This window comes from Podarcis liolepis (assembly GCF_965112155.1).
Source record: "Podarcis liolepis genome assembly, chromosome: 2".
Taxonomy (NCBI): domain Eukaryota; kingdom Metazoa; phylum Chordata; class Lepidosauria; order Squamata; family Lacertidae; genus Podarcis; species Podarcis liolepis.
The window spans coordinates 23905876-23925254 of record NC_139555.1 but is presented as its reverse complement, the minus strand read 5'-3'; the positions used below and the strand labels follow the sequence as shown (position 1 = coordinate 23925254).

The window sequence follows — 19379 nt, the reverse complement described above, 5'->3', positions numbered from 1 at the left end:
TGATTTCCTGAGCCCAGTAGCAAGAAGGATCCCCCCTCTCCTAATGGGGGCATGGAAATCCTGCTTAGTGCACCTGAACTCAGCAAGATCTCTTTCCCTTTGTATCATCTGATGTGAAGGGGGACATAGCCTGCTTAGCACTGGGTTCCTGCTTTGTGCAGCGCTTCAAAGGCTCCTGGTTGGTGGGTGCTTTGGGAGCTGGATAAAGCAGTTTTGGGCCTACAGTCCTCCACACTCCAACCTTTCAGTCAAGCCCTGCGCTTAGCAATATGGCATCAGGTATAGGTGGGCGGTCATGGCTTGCCCTAAGTGACCTAGTGGGGAAGTTTGGCAGGCCAAGCTCTCATGTCTCAGGGAATACTACAACCATTGCTTTTTTCTAGAAAAACAGGTGCCAGAACTCACAGTGAGCGCCTCCCTTGTTCTCTTATAATGGCAATAGCGTCTACCTGACAGGTGCCAGAACTGAGTTACAGTGAGTTCCTGCTGGAAAAAAGCCCTGACTATCACCCTGTGAAAGGTTTAAGACAGTCTTGAAGACAAGGAGTAAATGATTTTTAAACACAATTTAAAATAGACACCACAAACACAGGGAATGATGTCCCTATCGTATATGCAATTATTCTGAAATAAAGCACAGAAGCAGAAACAGTCACTGAAGTGCTGATGTCAGTGGTCAACTTTGTTATTGTTGAGTTGGAGACTGGCACAATGAAAAGAACATTTGTTAGCCAGGCGATGCAATATGATATTCATTAGTATGAAATCTTCTTTTTAAAAGGGGGGGACTCCTGTGACATGATGAATGAAATGATAAATATTGAGTTGAACGGAACCATATTATTAGGGTGTTGCCATAGCTAAGTATAAATTCCTGAAGGCGTTACAACTTCTCACACAGGCTTGATGCTGGTCTGCAGCTTTTGAATTCATAGCAAAGAGTCACATGCACAAGATATTGCTTTAGAGGAACTTATTTGGGGGTTTCTATCAACAAATTCTCACATATAACATTGGCCAGGGGTCTTTTGCCACTTTTAGAGAAAACATTTAAGTTACAGATAAATTCTTGAGGTTGCAAAACCTCAATGACATGGGTCTGACATGGGTCACAGCTTTCGAAAACAAGAAAGCATTTAAACTACCAGTGGCATGATTCTTGATTATTTTTGTAGGGAGGATCAAGGCATTTAACACAACGAGTTTAATGTTAATCGGAATGAAATAAAAGTAGCTAAAACACAAAACATTATGTAAAGCAGCTTACAAATGTTAGATTGGTCACAATGGAAACCAAAGGCACCTTTAGGAAGCTTGCTTATTAAAGATTGGGTGGTGATTTATTGATGTTTTGCTGAAGAAGTAAACAACGCAATTCCTTTTATTCAAAATTTACTGCAGTTTAAGAGGAAGCAGCCTGAACGGGGGAAAAACAGCCTTCCTTTACATTTGCCGTTTAATTTCCACAGAGAAGCAACACTTAAAATTCCTATGAGTGTTGGTTTTGAAAACTTAAAAATTTACATCTTTTTGTACTTCAAAATTAAAAATTTAGAACTATTACCTATTCATTATTAATATAAATGTCTGTTTGGAGAGTTTTCAAAAAGAAAATGCCACCTAAGATTTTATGCTTCTAATGTTTTATGTATGTCAACCCTGGGGAAAAAATATTTTAAACTAAAGGTTTATATTCCCAAGAAGTCTTCACTCCCCCATCCACAATCCTTACTTCCATAAAGTCACTTTGCTAAAAACACTTTTCAAACAGATTACCAGAGATGAAGATGCTAAATCCCATGTAATGCACTTTACCCAGGAATGGTCCAGCTCTGCAGTTTTTGTTTTTTGATTTGTCTGAATGTCTCCCCATCATCAGATATAAACTATAATTCACTGTCATTTTAATAGGTTTCAATTCCATGCCCTGGAAATTAATAAACATGAAGAATCCATACCTGTTCCCATCTGTCCAAATAATGTCTAACCCACTAGGAAGCCAACATGGTGACTTCCATAGATTTTGGGAGTGCAGTTCCCAATCCATCAACCTTGGCCTGAATAGCCAATTGCCCACAATGATCTGAGTTGAAGTCCAACGTTATGTGAAGTGCACCACATTGGCTACCACTCCTCTGCTGTTTCTGTCTCCCCATACCACTTGCCTTCTGATAGCCAAACCTTTTACCTTTTACTATCACATTAAAGGATGGCAACAATGATGACCAAACTGTCCCTTGGAAACAGCAGCACAATACTTTCCACCAGTGTTGAAAACACTGGGTGGAATTCAACAGAGTAAAGTGGGTTGTGTTTGTGTAGATTGAGGTCCACTTATGCAACAGGATCTCCCCCTTCCCCCTAAACTTGTTATGGGGGCTCCCTCAACCTTCCAGAGCAGATGTAGGGGCACATAGGAGAGGATAGGCAGAAAAGTCCCAATGTGAGAGTGGATCTCATTCCTCTCCTCTTACAACCTGGACGGGAGGGTTTGTGTCTGACATGGAGTCATGGAGACAGGCTGGGAATACTGTTGGGTGTATTTTTATTAGTACCACCACTTACAGTGGTGCCTCGCAAGACGAAATTAATCCGTTCTGCGAGTTTCTTCGTCTTGCGGATTTTTTCGTCTTGCGAAGCACGGATGCACCCTGGTACTGTATTATAATGGGATAGCGGGCAAAGCACAAAGCGGGTCGCTCCCCAGCAGGAGGAGTTTCCCCAGCCTGGAGGATCTGTTGCCGGGAAGAGGCAAAGACACCCCCTCCCACCTCCCCACGAAAACAGCCCCCCTTCCTCTGTCGCCAAGCCTTGCCGCGTCTTCGCTCCACCAAACCGCGTCCCACATCAAAGCCCCAGCCCGCTCCTCTCCCTCTCTCTCCACGAGGTGCCAAAGGAAGTTCGAGCCCAGGAACCGAGGGCGGACGCACGAAGCGCCCGGCACGGACTCTCCCTTGCTCCCCCCGTTACCTTGCGCCATGCCGCCGGGCTCCCCACAGTCTCGGCAGCTGCTCCCGGCTTCTTCCCACCCCCGCAAAGGCGCCTTCGCGGCGGCCCAAGCGCAGTGGATGCCTCCTCCTTCTCCTCCTCCTTTGTCCCACCTCCTCCTGCCTTTGCGCAGTTAGGGCAAAATGGAGCAGCCACATGGGGAGGGGGAGAGAGAGAGAGAGGCAGAGGCGGCGCAGAGACCCAGCCAGATCCGCTGGATCCCAGCTCACCTGCCTCCTCTGTACCCTCTCCAGAAGAGGATCCCTCTGGAAAAGGTAGGTCGCTCCCTCACTTGCTTCCTGCCATCCCAGTTCCCGCTTCAAAAGGAAACAAACTCGCTAGACGTTTCGTCTTGCGAAGCAAGCCCATAGGGAAATTCGTCTTACGAAGCACCTCAAAAACCGCAAAACCCTTTCGTCTTGCGAGTTTTTCGTCTTCCGAGGCATTCGTCTTGCGGGGCACCACTGTATTTATTAACTGGCTTCTAAACAGCTTTCTCAAGCTCAAGGTACTGTACATTGCAGATAATTTAGAACAGTTCAAAAGAACAAAACCAGCAAATACATTTAAAACGAAACTAAAACCATACAAAGGAGACACTTACGGTGAAGACACAGCTAGGGAAACTGAAATATCTTCAGTTGCTTCCAGATAGTGGGCACCTGTTGCATCTCCACAGAACAGGGACAGCCAAATTAAAATCCTTCTACCAAGTTACTGTGAAAGCAGGCTTCTGAGGCCTTTGGAACTTGCAGGAGAAACTCTCCCACAGATCACAGCTGAATGTACCACCCACCCTGCTGTCCAATGGCCTTGCTGAGGTATTCTGTGGGGTTCTGTTGTAGAAGGCAAAGACTATGGTCCTGAACAATTTCCATATGCATGTAGAGGACCCCTCCTTCCCTTCTCCATTGGATAGCTCAGGTAGTCATCAGCCCAATGCATGGTTTAGGGCATACCCTTGACTTGGTCTCTGCTCCAAGTAGGAAGAGGGAGGTCTTGATATGGGAAGAGTAACCCTACAGTTATAGTGTTAAATAAAAGTTGTGGTCTTACATCAACTGATAACAGGTGTCTTGTGACTTTCTTCTGGAGTCTGGGGGAAAATTCACGGTAAGAGACTTGCAATATCTGTCCGGTCATGTGAGCTACCAAGATTCAAATTTGAAGGTAGAAAGAGGTGAGATTTTTCAGCTGCAAATGCTACTTTGGTGCACTAGGATTCTAGTTCTAAATCGGAAAGATAGCTAAAGTTTTTCCCCCAGAAGCATACACTGCTTAAGTTTCCACAAAGGTAACAGCAAAGTCCATCACTCAGCAAGAAATATTCAGAGGATCAAAGCACAGTCAAAGCCTGATTTGCCCTATGGTCATAAAGCACCCTTGATGTAATGAAAGTAATACTTAGTCAGTACTTTCACCTAACATGCAATTATTCAACCACAAGATGGCATTACACTGTGTAAAAATAACTATGAAGTATCCAGAACATGAAATTGGTTCATTCTTATATTTGTACCACAGTGCTAGAACAGCCAGGAACTTGTCTTTCAAAAATATTTATTTTTTTCCTTAGTGAGACTAAGAAAAAACAAAAAACCTTTATCTTTGCTTAGCAAAAGTTTCATTAAAAAGTATACATTTCTTTATTCCTTACTTCCAAGGGGGGAAATTAGAGAATTTTAAAGATGCAATCCAAAATATGACAACACGGAATGGAATGGAAGCTTTAAAATTAAACAGGAACACTAAAAGGTTCTAAAGCGCCACAGTTCACACCAACTAAATCAATTGTTTGAAAGCTGTTTATAACTACTAAAATCGTACTGGCATTATACAGCTAGACTTGTCTTCTATTCTACACAAGTTAAAAAATTAATTTCCAGAAACTTTTTTGGTTTCATGTTGTTCAGAACGTAAATAAGAACTTTACTCCCTTCTTTTTATGGGTGGGTGGCATTCAGGATGGGTGGAGTTCAAAGCGAACTTTCCTATTTCTCAAAATGAACCACTTCTGCCATCTGTTCTCAGTTGCTCTAGAGCTGTTGAAAACCAGTATGCTCTTGCTGGTTTCTTCTTTCCTTATTTGAACCCATGGTTTTTAATTGATGACAGTCATCCAACAGTTGAATTGATGTCAAAAGTACACAGAAAAGAGCTACTAGAATCTGCTGGTTGGTAACTTTCATATTTTCAGAGATCTATCACTGAAGAAGGCCATGTGTTTGCTGTTAGGGAGTAAAAACAGGTGCAGGAATGGTTTATGAACGAAGGGGAAAGGTTAAAAGCAAAGAGCCAGTTATCCTATTTAACCCAGTCCATTTTGATGCCAATCAGTCTCTATTCTGAAAAAGGCTTATATTTAGAACCATTCCATTTGAATAAAGTTTCATCTTTGACTACACTTTTGTACCATAAAGCAAAAGGTCTATGTTATTACTGAGTTTACACAACTGTATTTCCTTAAAACTTGCTAACTGTTTGCAGGTACAAAGAAAAGTTAACAAGAACAAAAAGAAATGTAGGGAGCTAGATAATATAATTAAAAGAATGGAAACTTCCACTTTTCCATTATATTTCCTGTGTATTCTTAACAACACTGTGAAATAGTTCTAGTTACAGGTAGGTAGCCGTGTTGGTCTGCCGTAGTCAAAACAAAATTTAAAAAATCCTTCCAGCTCATAGCAATAACAACTTATCAATCTTGTGTTCTGTAATCACATCTCTACCTACCTGTTGCATGTGATTTCAATGTGCAACAATAGTTCAATATACAGCAAGAGAGAGGCCCTGGTCTGGACAATAGAGAATTTGTTCTGAGCCATGCCATGGTTACAGCACCAAAATAAATATTAATGTGCTTCAGGCAGAAAATATTTATTCTGCACCGTGACAAATGAGATGCAGTTGTTACAAGAAATTATTGATCCTAGCTTCAAGGAATGCAGGACATCACAAAGTTATCAAACTGAAGAGAGCAGCACATTTATAGGTGAACTTCTTGTATACAAGATGAACCTATTTTAGTCACAAATGTTCCTTCCCAAGCCAATACTTTATGTTCATTATGAATCCATTCACAATTCCAAATGTACGTACAGAAAAACACTGCCATCTTTTCAGCAGAAAAGTTGAGCTCAACTCTGCATAGTAAGTATTGACACTTTGGGGTGGGACAGGCAGAAGGTAAACCACAATACATTCACCATGGGACTGCTTACTACGTATGTCTGTTCATTTTTAGCTAGGTTGCCATTTAGTCACATCTTAAACTACATACCAAAGCATGTTGTATTTGCAAGCTTCTTATAGAAACCACACACTAAAATACATGTGAGCTATCGTCAGACAACAAAAAATAACTCAGGGTGTGGAAGAGACACAAAACCACAACAAATTTAAGAATAATCTTAAGATACAGTATATGAACAGGTTCAGGAGAGGTTCCTTCCTTTAAATGTACACATGTGGTAGAATCTGGATGTTTATTTCAATACCAAGATGTCATCTCAGAAAATAAAGATTCCATTACATGTATGGCAAAGACATCAAAAGGGAGCAGTCACTTTTAATTATTCTATATAATATATTCCAAAAGGGAGCAAGTACCAGAATAGCAGCCACCAGCAAGAACAACATAGACTCAAAACTATATTAAAAAACCCCAAACGGAACAACTTGCTATTATACTTAAAAAAAAATAGGTTGCATTCCCTGAATTAATCTGTGAAAACACTGGCTGCAATCCTGCAGAGTTACACATAATTAAGTCCTATCGACTTCTGTGGAACTTATGAATATATCGTCATGTTGCAGTTTTAAAGAAAACCACAGAAGTCCAAGAGCAGGTTATGTTAACTTCGGTATAAAATGAGTTATTTGCCAAGTTTCTGTTTTTTAATATTCAAGTACGACTTTCTGTTCGTTAGTTTTACAGATAACCAAGGGCACTATTTCTTTAATGCAATCAGGCTCTGTTCAAATAGTGGCCAGGATCCAAAGACTTTTTTGTGCCTTTTCTTTGAAAAACAGGTTACTAAACCACAAATTGGTTTTCCTGGAGGAAAGCGATTACCTGAATCCATTTCTATCAGGTTCCACAGCCTCACTTTGGTGATGTAACTGCCTTGGTGCCCTAGTGGATATTCTGGCCTGGGAGATGGAATCCTACTAAAGCACCTCACCAGGATGGACTGGGGTCATTGGGCTTAAATGGTTCCAGTAATTACTGGAAGAAAGTCTAGCACCCTCTCAAAAAGTATTTTCTTGAATGCTGTAAGGACACTCTAGTAGAGCATGGGAGGTGGGGCAGAAGTCTATAGAGGGAATCTGTAAAAATGGCCTCCCCTCCCTTTCCATGAGCATCACCAACCCATAGCAAATAGGAGCCTGAGAGTCAAGATGGCTGTTCTGAAGCATTATTTATCACATTAAAAGGCTTGTTCTATTTCACTTCTAGTACTGGGCCTGTCATCCAAAGAAGCTTCTTGAACTTTAGTCATAGGAACCCTGGATCCAACCCTTTGTTTTTCATATTTTTATTGCTTTAAAAGACAGGCATTCACACATTCACTAAAACAAATAAATGAGACTGTTAGCCCCACAAGTAATATATATGTATATATATTACCTCCTTTTCAAACATGCGGGAAAATGCCTGTTCCTCTTGAGAAGTATTGTGCTTCCTCATACCTATCCTGGGTGACATCTATTGAAAAAATAAAAAAGTCAACTTCGCATTGCCTTTGGGGCAATTGTAGACTAGAAATTCTTACAAAGCAAAATAGAAAAACGCAACCTACCAGTGAAAATGGTATAGGTTTCTCACGTAAATATCTGGGGTTTTCAAGCTGAAAGAGAGGAATTGCAAGAGGTTAAATACATAGATCTTTCTGATTCTGTTGTTAATATTCAAAGATGGCATTCAGAAAAACGGTTCCAAGATGCCTGGTTTAATAGAAATGTCCTCATTTCATAAGAAAGTCATATCCTAAAGATCACAAAATGGATTAAAACCCTCGTAGTCATTAAACTTACTGGTTGGGTTTAGACAAGTCACAATCCCTCAGATAAACTACCTCACAGGATAGTTGTAACATTAACTCCCTGCCTGAGGCCCTTGAGGGGTGAGATCCAAAAGCAAAAAAAAGTATTAAAAGGTTTGATGTGAGGAAAAGTAATCCTCACAATGTCTCCCTGTTCATTTATATTCCTTCTTTCTTCCAAGGACCTCAAGGTTACATTGATGGCCCCCTTTTTATCCCCACAATAACCAAGATCCTCTGATATCCAAATAAACTCCTGCTTCTTTCCTCCTTACTACTATAACCATTTGGTTTTGAAATACTAGTGATTTTGGACTGAAGATAACCTTCCTTTCGATTCAGGCCAGCAATGGAGGCAATGGAATACGCACATTTTTTAAGGGATGTTGTGAGGGAGAAACATATTTTCTTTTTTCCTTCAAATTTTTTTTATTAGTTTTCCAAATTTATAACAGACATAAAAAAAAATTACAGTATAAAACAAACAAACAAACATTTATCCTAGCTGTTAAAATCCCAATTTTGTTATCATTGTTGGGTGACTTCCTCAAATCCCCCTAGCTGAGTTTCCATATAAATCATTGTAGCAGTTTTCCAATACTTCTTTCAAATGAACTTAATCAATTAACATCTTTCTTTCTTTTCATATTATTCTCTATCCATAATGTTATACAATTTAACATATTTAACTCCTAGACCAATTTGGTACTTACAAATAGTTCTACTTATATTATCTTAGCATATTTAACTAAATAATCTTTGAATTTCTTCCATTCTTCTTGGTGCTCCTTTCATATGTGCTTATTTATTTTCAAATTCTGTATCTTGCATTTTGGGCGGGAGGATAGTTTACTCAAGGCAACAATATAGCTCTGTTTTTAGATAAAACTTCAACTGCTTAGATAGAACTACAAGGACTTGTTCCTACCACCACTCAGCTCTCCTGTCAAAAAAATTACAGCGCCTCCCATTTAGCCAATGTAGATGAATAGTACAGTAAAATTTAGTTCCATGAAACAAGGATCACCTGAAGGCCATTTTAAAGCTTAGCATAAAAACAGGTTGCAGCTAGGACCCATCTTTGGTTTTATTATATTGTATAGCACTTCGGCTTGAAAATACTTTATAAAACTTTGAATATATTATATAGTCTTAAACATCTTCCTGCCTGCTTTCCCTTTATGAAGACACAACCAACTCCAATGAGAATTCTATAGAAATTGATTAACACAGGATTAAGTATTCAGGACATCTATTTTTTCATATCCCCATCCCTCATATAAAAGGCACTTAATTTCTTAAAAAAGTTTTCATTTTTTAAAATGAAGTATGCAAATAAACATGCAGCTATTAATGGAAATGAAAACTGACAGCTGCTTTGCATATTTTATTTGGCATGAAATGCAATAAACGGGTTCTAAAATAAAGTAAGGCTATAAGTGGGAAAGGTAAACATCACTTGTTTACAAATGAACAGAATGTGGCTGAGTGGTTCCTTTACACAAAGTCTTGCATTTTCCAGTTTAGAGGGAGAGGGAGCAGCACTTTGAAATTAAATGCTCCTCCAGTCCATAAGCTTATGGATTACATTCACTCAAACTGATCTGCAAACCACGCTGTGTCTGAATGCTCATTCCTTTCCAGCTACTCATCCTCACAATTTCTCATTTCCCCAGTAATACCATAGCAAAAAGGCTGTCACAATAAGTATCCACCCAATTAAAAAAAAGAAAGTGGCACACAAGCAAACATAAAATATGTTAAATTCCCAAAAAATACAAACAGAAGCATATTTTCCAAATTGGGGGAAATGGCTGTTTTTGCACCCTACGGAAGTATCCTGAGATGCAAAGACTCGCTTGGAAAGATTTAATGTAAAAGCTTTAGGATTCATTAATCTTCCCATTACTTATTCTACAGGGCTAGACAAGCAACATCTTACAACTGAATATTCGCAATAATGTTATACATGTAATATACACTCATGCACACATATGCACATAAAAATGTTTTTTTATGTACAGTGGTACCTCGGGTTACATACGCTTCAGGTTACATACGCTTCAGGTTACAGACTCCGCTAACCCAAAAATAGTACCTCTGGTTAAGAACTTTGCTTCAGGATGAGAACAGAAATTGTGCTCCAGTGGCGCGGCGGCAGAAGGAGGCCCCATTAGCTAAAGTGGTGCTTCAGGTTAAGTACAGTTTCAGGTTAAGAACAGACCTCCGGAACGAATTAAGTACTTAACCCGAAGTACCACTGTATTTTGCTTGGGGGGGCTGCACCCCAGCTCACTCTGCCTGCCAACCCCGCTGTTATTCTGCCATTAACCCCCTAGCACTTCCCCTTCCCATGCAACTACTAAGCTCATTATTCACCTTTCCAACCCCATTTCTGAAGCCACTTCTGCTGTGCAACCCTGCTCTACTTTTTATCTTCACCCCATGACCACGCCTGCCTCCCACTTTCATTCCTTTTATGCAGCTCTTCTTGCTAACAATTCATCCCCATGGTAACCTCTTGCATCTTCCTCCCCTCACACATTGCAACTACTAAGCACCCAATTGACTTTCTTCTCAAATATGAAGCCACCATCCCCTCCTACTCCTTTTTTGCACCCTGATTTTCACCTTCTCCTCCCACATTTTTCCAACACTCTTTTGCACACAGACCACCCCCGTTTATATGCCTTTGTCCTCTCCTATTCTGCAGCCCCCTTAGAACACAGCCCATGATGTTGTTTATTGCTGTATCTTTAAGATGACTAGACGACTAAGGGCAAGTCAGCCAGTTTGTTGGTTCAGTTAGAGAACAGTAGGTTCAGCTGGTGGATGTTGTACATATACAGTGGTACCTCGGGTTACATATACTTCAGGTTACATACGCTTCAGGTTACAGACTCCGCTAACCCAAAAATAGTACCTCGGGTTAAGAACTTTGCTTCAGGATGAGAACAGAAGTTGTGCCCCGGCGGCGCGGCGGCAGCAGGAGGCTCCATTAGCTAAAGTGGTGCTTCAGGTTAAGAACAGTTTCAGGTTAAGAACGGACCTCCGGAACAAATTAATTACTTAACCCGAGGTACCACTGTATGCTTGTTAACAAATTATGTTCTAAATTACTACACTGAATCTTGAACTTCATGTTGAAGACAATACACAGCACCAGGAGTGAAACACATTGTGTGAAGGTGCTATGGTATATTTGAGGGCTTTGTATCCTTTATTCCTCTCACATGTAGTAGCTGAGGAATAGAAGAGGGAGACGTTTGAGTACAGTGAGAAGGGAGGTGCACTGAAAGAAAAAAGTGGCTGTTACAAACAACAGAAGTTCTAGTAAAGTAGGGATAGAGAAACACAGAGGTTGTTTATCAAGAAAATAAGCAAACAATTTTAAAAAGGAAGTAATAAAAGTGATAACACAAAAATATCTAACACAACAGGGCCTTTTCAAACTCTTTGTTTGTTTTAAACTGCCACCTAGGACCTGTGTCACTTCCTACTTGCTCTACTCAAATCCCTGCCATTGTTTAAAATTGACACTTTTTCCTGTGTATCTCTCCATCCCTGCTTTATTTAAACCTCTGCCATTCCTTATAATGAGTAATTTTGAGTTGAATCCAGACTTAGGCATGCTTAGAGAAAACCCATTGAAATGAACAGGAAATTCATCACAACTAACTTAAGCCACATGGATTTCTACAAGTCTGTTCCAATAAGTCTGGATCCACATACTGGTTCAGTATTTGAGTGGAGATTAATTCTTTCCCCGTTGACTGGTGTCAAGAAGATGTTGTACTTGTTGTACACATACAGCACAGACAGATTCTTTTACATACAAATTGAACCGGCAAGTCAGCCCAAGTTCAAAATTCAGAATCTTGGTGTGTTGCCCTTTGCCTTGCGTTAGTGAAAGCATCAAGCAAAAGTAGCTATTAAGCATAAGGTAGAACAGATGCTGGGAACTATCCATAGTTTCACTCCCACTAGAAAGGATTAACAGAGAGATTTCAACACTACTTAGCATAATATTATTTGCAAGCCAGAATAGTAAGATCTGGGATACTAAAATAAACGCACAAAATAACAAAACTAGTTGCAGCCCAAGTATGTATAGGCTTGCCAACAGAGGACTATTTTAACTCTAAAGAACAGTAGACAGCCAGTCCTTTCTATTACACATTACATATTTAAATTCTAGACCACGAAGTCTAATCTGCAGTGGTCCTGTATCAATGAGATATGTTAATAAAAGCTTAGGAAGAGGCACTAATAATCTTCTATTAGAGTTTCAACTACGAAAGGCAAAATTAGTCAAGATCATATGTCCACTGCTTTTCAAAATGTATCAAAACATGATTAGAATATATAACCATAATTTGTGAATAAAATCATAGGACAATACCAGCACACTTGAGAACAGGAGGGAAACATATTTACACTCTGAGGAAAATAACCAACAGGTGAAGTCCATTGGTACAACACTGAATATCAAAATGTGTAAGGCAGGGCATGCTAGCGAGGTCCCTTAACAGCTAAGCTGGAAAATGTTTTTCATTCCTAATCAGGCTGAGTAAAGAAAACTTTTTGGCTGTGATGCATGCATATCTCATGGCAGCACTCAGCAAATCGGCATCTAATAAGATAGAGGAGGAGGAGAGGGCAGAGGTTAAAGAAAGAGCTGTGAGTGGAAGGGGGCCTTTTCCCCATCCTTTGGACCCAATGAGAAACTCAACAAACTTGCTGTACCTGGAACTGGGTGGGTGGGGAGAGTGCAGTTGAATGGAACGCAGCTGTGGGCAGCTTAAGGAAGTATCATCCACCTTGTGCCTGCTCATAAAAATTAAGTCTAGCATGAGAGACTACGGTGATGTCAGCTGTTTCCAGGAACTCTTCTTGTTGTGAGACTTTTGTGGGTGAGCTGGGAGTTTGTTGGACCCTGTGTGAGAACCCGGAGGCTGAGAGGGAGGGTCTGTCAGAAGGAAAATGAACTGATACTGATTTTTATATATTAGTGACATTGCATTATCGTAACCTTTTTGTAATATTTTACTTAAGTTGTCTGTTGTTGCTTCAGTTTTCTGCATACCTCTTAGAGATGTGTTTAATATATTAAGCAGCACAGAAATTAAATAAAAGTTGAAAAAAAACCTATAAAGCAACACAGACCTTTTTATTTCAACAGGAGTTTTAAGTCAGTTTTCTGATTTTATGGTTAATTATAACTTATTGAATTAAATGGGACTTTCCCCCCTTTCCTACCCTGAGCCCCCTAAATCTGCTCTGGGGAGGGAGTCCTGTTGTGCAAGTGGACCTCATTCTCCATGGGAATACCCCATTCAGTGCATTCATATTTGAGAAATCTAAAAAGAGCGCAGTTTAAAGAAACTTGAATCTAAGAGAACCAAGCATAATCATGACGACAATATAACGGTAATATACTTATTAAAGGTTTGCAAACACTAAAATACACGTTTTCACTAGATTACTCAATGATGAAACATTTTGCAAATAGATGCCAATATTTAGTGGAACTACTATACATTGTATAGAATAGTTTGTCTGTCCATTTTCCCCTTTGTTCTCTTGTGATATCACCAAACTCAGGAAAAGGATTCCCAAAGTGGGGAAATTGGTCTTCACCCACATTTGGAAACTGGATCCCATTTTCAATCAAGATGCCAAACCAAAATATCACTTCAGTTTAAATTTGCATGCTTTATGACATAGCTTTGGCTGTCTCAATAACATCACCAAATTCAGCATGAGGGTTCTCAAGCTGTGGGGTTTCCATTGACGACTGGATGCCAGGTGCCATTCTGAATCAAGATGGTGGACCAAATGTGACTTTGGCATGGCTACACCCGATTTTCAGTATAATGGGTCCAAACTTGGTCATTACACTATTCATTTAAAAAACACATTTTTTGTTTCTAAAAAATTCCAGGAAGCACTTGCCTCTTAAAAACATATCACTATCCTCTATCTCAAGAGACAGATATGTCATAAACACATTTGCTTTTATTGGGTGTGGGCAGGCAGAAAGTTATATTGAAGAGGAAGCTGCCCAAAAAGTGCCTCTGTGACAACTGATCTGTGACTTGTCCTAACATAGACACTACATCAGTCTCCACCAGTAGAACCAGAGTACATGCTGGTGCCCCCTAAGTCTGAACTGTAACTAATCCGAAGTAATCAGATTAATTTCTCATAAATCTAGGCTTCACAGGAAGTGCCAGGACTGTTCAGCTGCCTCCAAGCCTTAATCTTTTGCAATATCATCACTATTACTTCCGCAAGTGTAAAAAGTGTTTGGGTCCTGTTCTTTCTAGTACTTAATCATGCTACAACCTGCACAACTAATACATGAAAACAGGACTGGATTCCCAAGTTCTCGCATCTCGGAAAATATTGTCATACTCTTTCAAGAGCATCATTCTCATTTTGGTGCTACAAGAAACATATTGCTATCCAGGGACAGCAGCAATTATACAAAACCTCGCGAAACACTGTTCTATGGAAAAACGCAGCCAATTAACAGACCAAGAGACAGAAACCATGAGGTCAAAGGCAGAGCCAGCCAGAAGGGGAGGCAGAAAATCCAATTAGGTTACCTATCTAATCAAAGAGGCACATCTACTTGCTTCAGTCTTGAGAACTTGAATCAATTGTTAAAAAGATCAATAGAAAAACACTAAATTTGTATGCAAATACGAATGTGTGAGAATATCCCACACTGTTTAATATAGTATTTAGTGCATTTTATCAGCCAATCCCTTTCATCTTACTGTAATAAATACATTGATTGTCTCCTTGATCTGCATCTCAGTAACACACAAAAGCAAACATATGAGCCATACATTTTTTAGGCTGTCTGTGCTTCAAAACAAAGAAACAAACAAGCCAGTGCTAATGCTTTCAGCATGGGATTTTCCCAAAATGTCATTACAGTGGAACCTCGGTTCCCGAATGCCTCCATTCTCGTACATTTCTGTTCCCGAACACCAAAAACCTGGAAGTACCGGTAAACGCTTCCATTTTCAAACGTTTCTGAAGCCAAACGGGCTTCCAGAGTGGATTTCGTTTGGGAACCGAGGTTCCACTGTAACTTATGCAAGGCCAAGGCCAAAAGCAGCCTTCCTCAATCTTGGGTCTCCAAATAATGTTGAACCTAAGCCGTATTTGATCACTAGACACTCGAGCAGAGTGACAAGAGTTGCAGTTCAACAACATCTGGTGACCTAAAATCAGGAAAGAGTCACCGAGAGACCCAGTATGGAGTGTTTATGCACTTGTCAACTGAGTTTTCTTCCTTCCTCAAAAACCTGTGGCCAAGTGAGTGAAGATGTGAAGGCCAAAGGGAAATGGAAATATTGGGGGTTCTCCCCCTTTTTATACCCCCTAAGAAATTTTCATCAAAATTTAGAAATCTTGCTGTCTTTTTAAGTCTGATCTTTGCAAATGACAACCTAGGGAAAACTATTTGGATTTAAAAAAGAAAGAAAGAAAGAAAGTTTAGAAAACAGTAGAAAAATTCCTACGAAGTATTTTTTTTAGAATGAAAATGATGCTTTTGAAGTTTTATGTAGGGCAATCTTACACCATTAGAGCATGATAATACTGACATATATAATGCTAAAATCCAATATTTCTGCACTTAGGAGTTGCTACCATCTTCACGAAGAGGACTATCTAGTTTGGCGATATGGGACACAAGCATCCTGCTTCTATTGCCTTTTTATACTTGCATTGGGCTTTGCAGTCAACTTTTACATCTCTCTCATATGGCTATGATGGAGACACCCTACTACTGATGGTAAAACAAGTAGCTGATTGTCCTGCCTTCCTGGAGAAAAAGGTTCAGAAGAAGGTGGACTAGAAACTGCAAGAGACCTGTTGTGTGTGCCAAAGCCAAGGAGGAAAAATATGAAAAGTCGGGTGAGAACAAAGCTCTTAGCAAGACTCACAAAGAAAGTAAACTACAACTGGGTATTAGCAATTTTGCATATACCAAACATAATACATTTTCATTTAATTTTCCTAAACATCAAACAGTACAATTTTATGTCCTAACTAGGTTATAAAAGAATACATTATGTTGTTAAAGCATTTCAGGTTTGAGTAACCATTGCATATATTTCTCCCCACCACCACCAAAAAATCAGGTTTTTGGGGTGGCAGGGCAGAATTGCCCACAGCTTCAAACATTCTGGAAATTTTGCCTCTCTGCATGATGTTCAGAACAAGACATCTCAGGAACTACAGCAAACAAGCTTAAGCATGCACATATGCATCATTAGATCCTAACAAAAACACTCTACCGTTATTGTAAACATACACACACATAAAAAAAAATATTATTGAAGAATACTGGGAAACAGTCCATTTCCTAATGAAGTCAATGGCAAATCCCCCCTTTGTAAACAGTGGTTGATTACACTCTTTGATCATAAGATGAGAAGCTGTTAAACAGGGGGGGCATACACTTTAAATCAAAATACTGAAATACAGATCTTAGGGAGCACTCCTAAAACAGGCAGCTGAAGGGTGACTGAAGTAAAGTACCAGTACGTACTGCTCCTCCAGCAGAGAGGGAGGCTCACCACCAGAAAAGCAATTGCGCCCCCAGAGAAACACCCATTATTGAAGCAGAAAGATCTGCCAGCAGAGACGAACTGTATGTCCATAGCAGTAGAGGATAAAAAAGGGTGTGTCACAGGCAGACTGGGAGAGGCCTTGGATCTGCAGGATCCACAGTCCCTTTGTTTCTCTGACATGCCCCCACAAAGGCCAAAACTACACCAGCACTTCTCCCCTTCCACCAATGTCAGAAGAATGGAAAACATTTTATAAAGAAAAAGCAAAACAGGAACAGGATACCTTCCACCCTGACCAGATCCAGCACATCCACTCCTCCTGAAAATATCAGGCTGAAACCCCTTCCCTATAGTTAAAGGCTTATCGGAACTTATCGGATTGGAAAAAGTGTTGGGTAGGGGGAGGAAACCAAAGTTTGTAAAATAGTGGATGGTGTGGAGGAATGGCTAGAGAGAGCTTCCCTGCTAGGAAACTGATAGCCACTAAATTCAGGGCGTGTTTGTCTTTTTCGTGCATCACAACATTAATGTATGAAATTTGCTGCCATAAGATTTGAAAATGGCAAGTAGCTTACATTGTTTTAAAAGCGGGCTGGAGAAATTTATGAAGGATAGATGGCACCAATGGCTACATTGATTCTCCAGGACCAATGACATTAAAATTCTGATCAAATAACAAATTTGAGGAGCAATAGCAGGTGAGAGAGCTTTGGCTTTATGCCTTGCTTCTGGATTTTCCAGGAGGTATCTGTTAAGACGCCTTGGGAAGGAAGATATTGAATGAGATGTACTTTTGCCTGATCCAGCTGGGCTCCCTTTATTTACTTATGCAAATATTCTAAAGGCGGAGGAATTTTCTTTTTTCTCACTCAGCTTAACGACGTCCCTTGTAGTGTTATGAATCCATGGCATCATTTGTTCAGCAAATGGGATGCCTCGGTTTCAGCCTACCTTAATGTGTCAAAAACAATAACCTTCATAGCCTACCCACCTGAATCTTCATAGCCTCTTAAGATTTATTCCAATTTCTTTCCATGCTAACATTATGGCTGATGCATAATATTAAACCAAATGTTTAAGATAAGCTGTGGCTTAATGCCTCGTGCACACTGCTTGAAAGCCCCCATTGTGTTCCTCTCCTGCTCCTTTCTTTGGCACACCAGAGAGGAAACTAACCAGAGGCTTGCTTTGCATTATGTACAAACCATGGCTCATGGTTCATTACCCCCAAAATACACCACAAGCAGAAACCAAGATTCGTTCTGGGCTGGCAATTCATGGTTTGTTTAAGGGAAACATATAATGCAAAGCCAGTCTTTGGCAGGCTGGGGAGGAAAGAAACCAAAGAAAAGAATGGACGAAAAGAACAATAGGGACTTCACAGTCCCACTATTTTAAACCATAGTTTAATGTGACATGTGAACCAGGCCTAAAAAGACACTTAGTTGCCATACTAACTGTTGAGACTAAATTACAAATGCATTTTCTTCTAAAGCCAGCAAATCAAAGAAATGCATGTTTATTTTACCCCGAGATTCCAGCTGTTGAGACGAGCTTCAAGGTCACTGTCATCCAAAGACATTTTGTGTGTGTGACGATCCTCCTGGAATATTAAATGTTCAGATGAAATGTTATAGCTGGAGCAAACATGGAGAAACAGCAAAGCAAAAAGTTTATCATTTCTAACAAGGAAATGTTGGCCAGTGTAGGAAATTCATTTTCTAGCTCCAGTTCAAGGTGGATCACATATTGAGGTTGCTCAGGCAATTTATTAAGCCAAGCAGAAGTCCCAACACGTTAGCCACTAACAGTGCAATCCTACGTACTGTATATGTACATACAAGAAAGTCCCCCAGTGTTTACTGAAACTTAGTCCCTAGTATGTGCTTTGGATTACAGGCTAAATAAATATATGGGGGGCGGGGGCGGGAATGAGAACTGCATTTTATTCTGAGCAGTCTACTCCAGGTCCCATAAATTTAAAGCAAGCGGTGTCTGTTTAATGCCACTACTCCCCAAGAAATTGTATTTGACTGCTGGTATTTCTATATCATGCAGCTACAGTGAGTACCCAATATGTTAATCAATAACATGGTCAATCATCTAAAGCCCCATAACCAATCAGTTATTCATGTCTTTGGTGACTTGCTTACAAAATTTCAAAAGGAATCTTCCCAACTCCTCAGCAATCTGTAGAAGGCAACTACTACAAATATACACAAGTCTAGCCTTGAAAATTATTAGGGTGGCACTTGGTGATTGCCTTCTCTCACAAGTGGGCCATTTCGGAAACAAAGCTTGTACGATTTACCATATCTGATGAAAGCACTCCCTTAAAACCCACGCTGTCAAAATGCAATGGTCCAGGTAAGACCACCATTTCTGGCTTCATAAACCACGGTTTATGGACCCAGGAATAAGCACCCCTTTTCCTTTCCCCATCACAAGTCCAGCACTGTTGAAATGTCATTTAACAAACCAGTAAAATAAGCCAGGATCTTCATGTTGAAATACAAGCCAATCTCCATTGCACCTTGCCATGTACTTCAACATGAAGATCCTGGCTTATTTCCCTGATTTGTTAACTGACATTAAAACAGTCCACTGGTTAGGACATAATGAGGAATTTTGGCTTAATGCAAGCCAGGATCCTTGTGCCAGAGCAGGCATGTAACATTTCTGTATGAATACCTAGTCAGTTTTTCTCCTATTTATCACAATTTTCTTGCCTGTACGGTTCATGAGTCTCAGT

At 40.0% G+C, this 19379-nt stretch overlaps 1 protein-coding gene across 5 annotated transcripts in view; it reads right to left on the bottom strand.

Moving 5' to 3' along the window:
* The window catches only part of CEP112 (centrosomal protein 112), a 210962-nt gene that overhangs the window by 173270 nt on the left and 18313 nt on the right, over positions 1-19379 (bottom strand). For all 5 annotated transcript variants that reach the window (XR_014522593.1, XM_083489925.1, XM_083489926.1 and 2 more), the window contains 3 exons: positions 18156-18230; positions 7791-7838; positions 7619-7696 (listed from right to left, as the gene is read on the bottom strand). Coding sequence is in view for 4 of the 5 variants with exons in the window: in XM_083489925.1 (XP_083346051.1) it covers positions 7619-7696; positions 7791-7838; positions 18156-18230 (201 nt within the window). In the remaining variant the exon portion in view is untranslated. The remainder of the gene's footprint in view (positions 1-7618; positions 7697-7790; positions 7839-18155; positions 18231-19379) is intronic.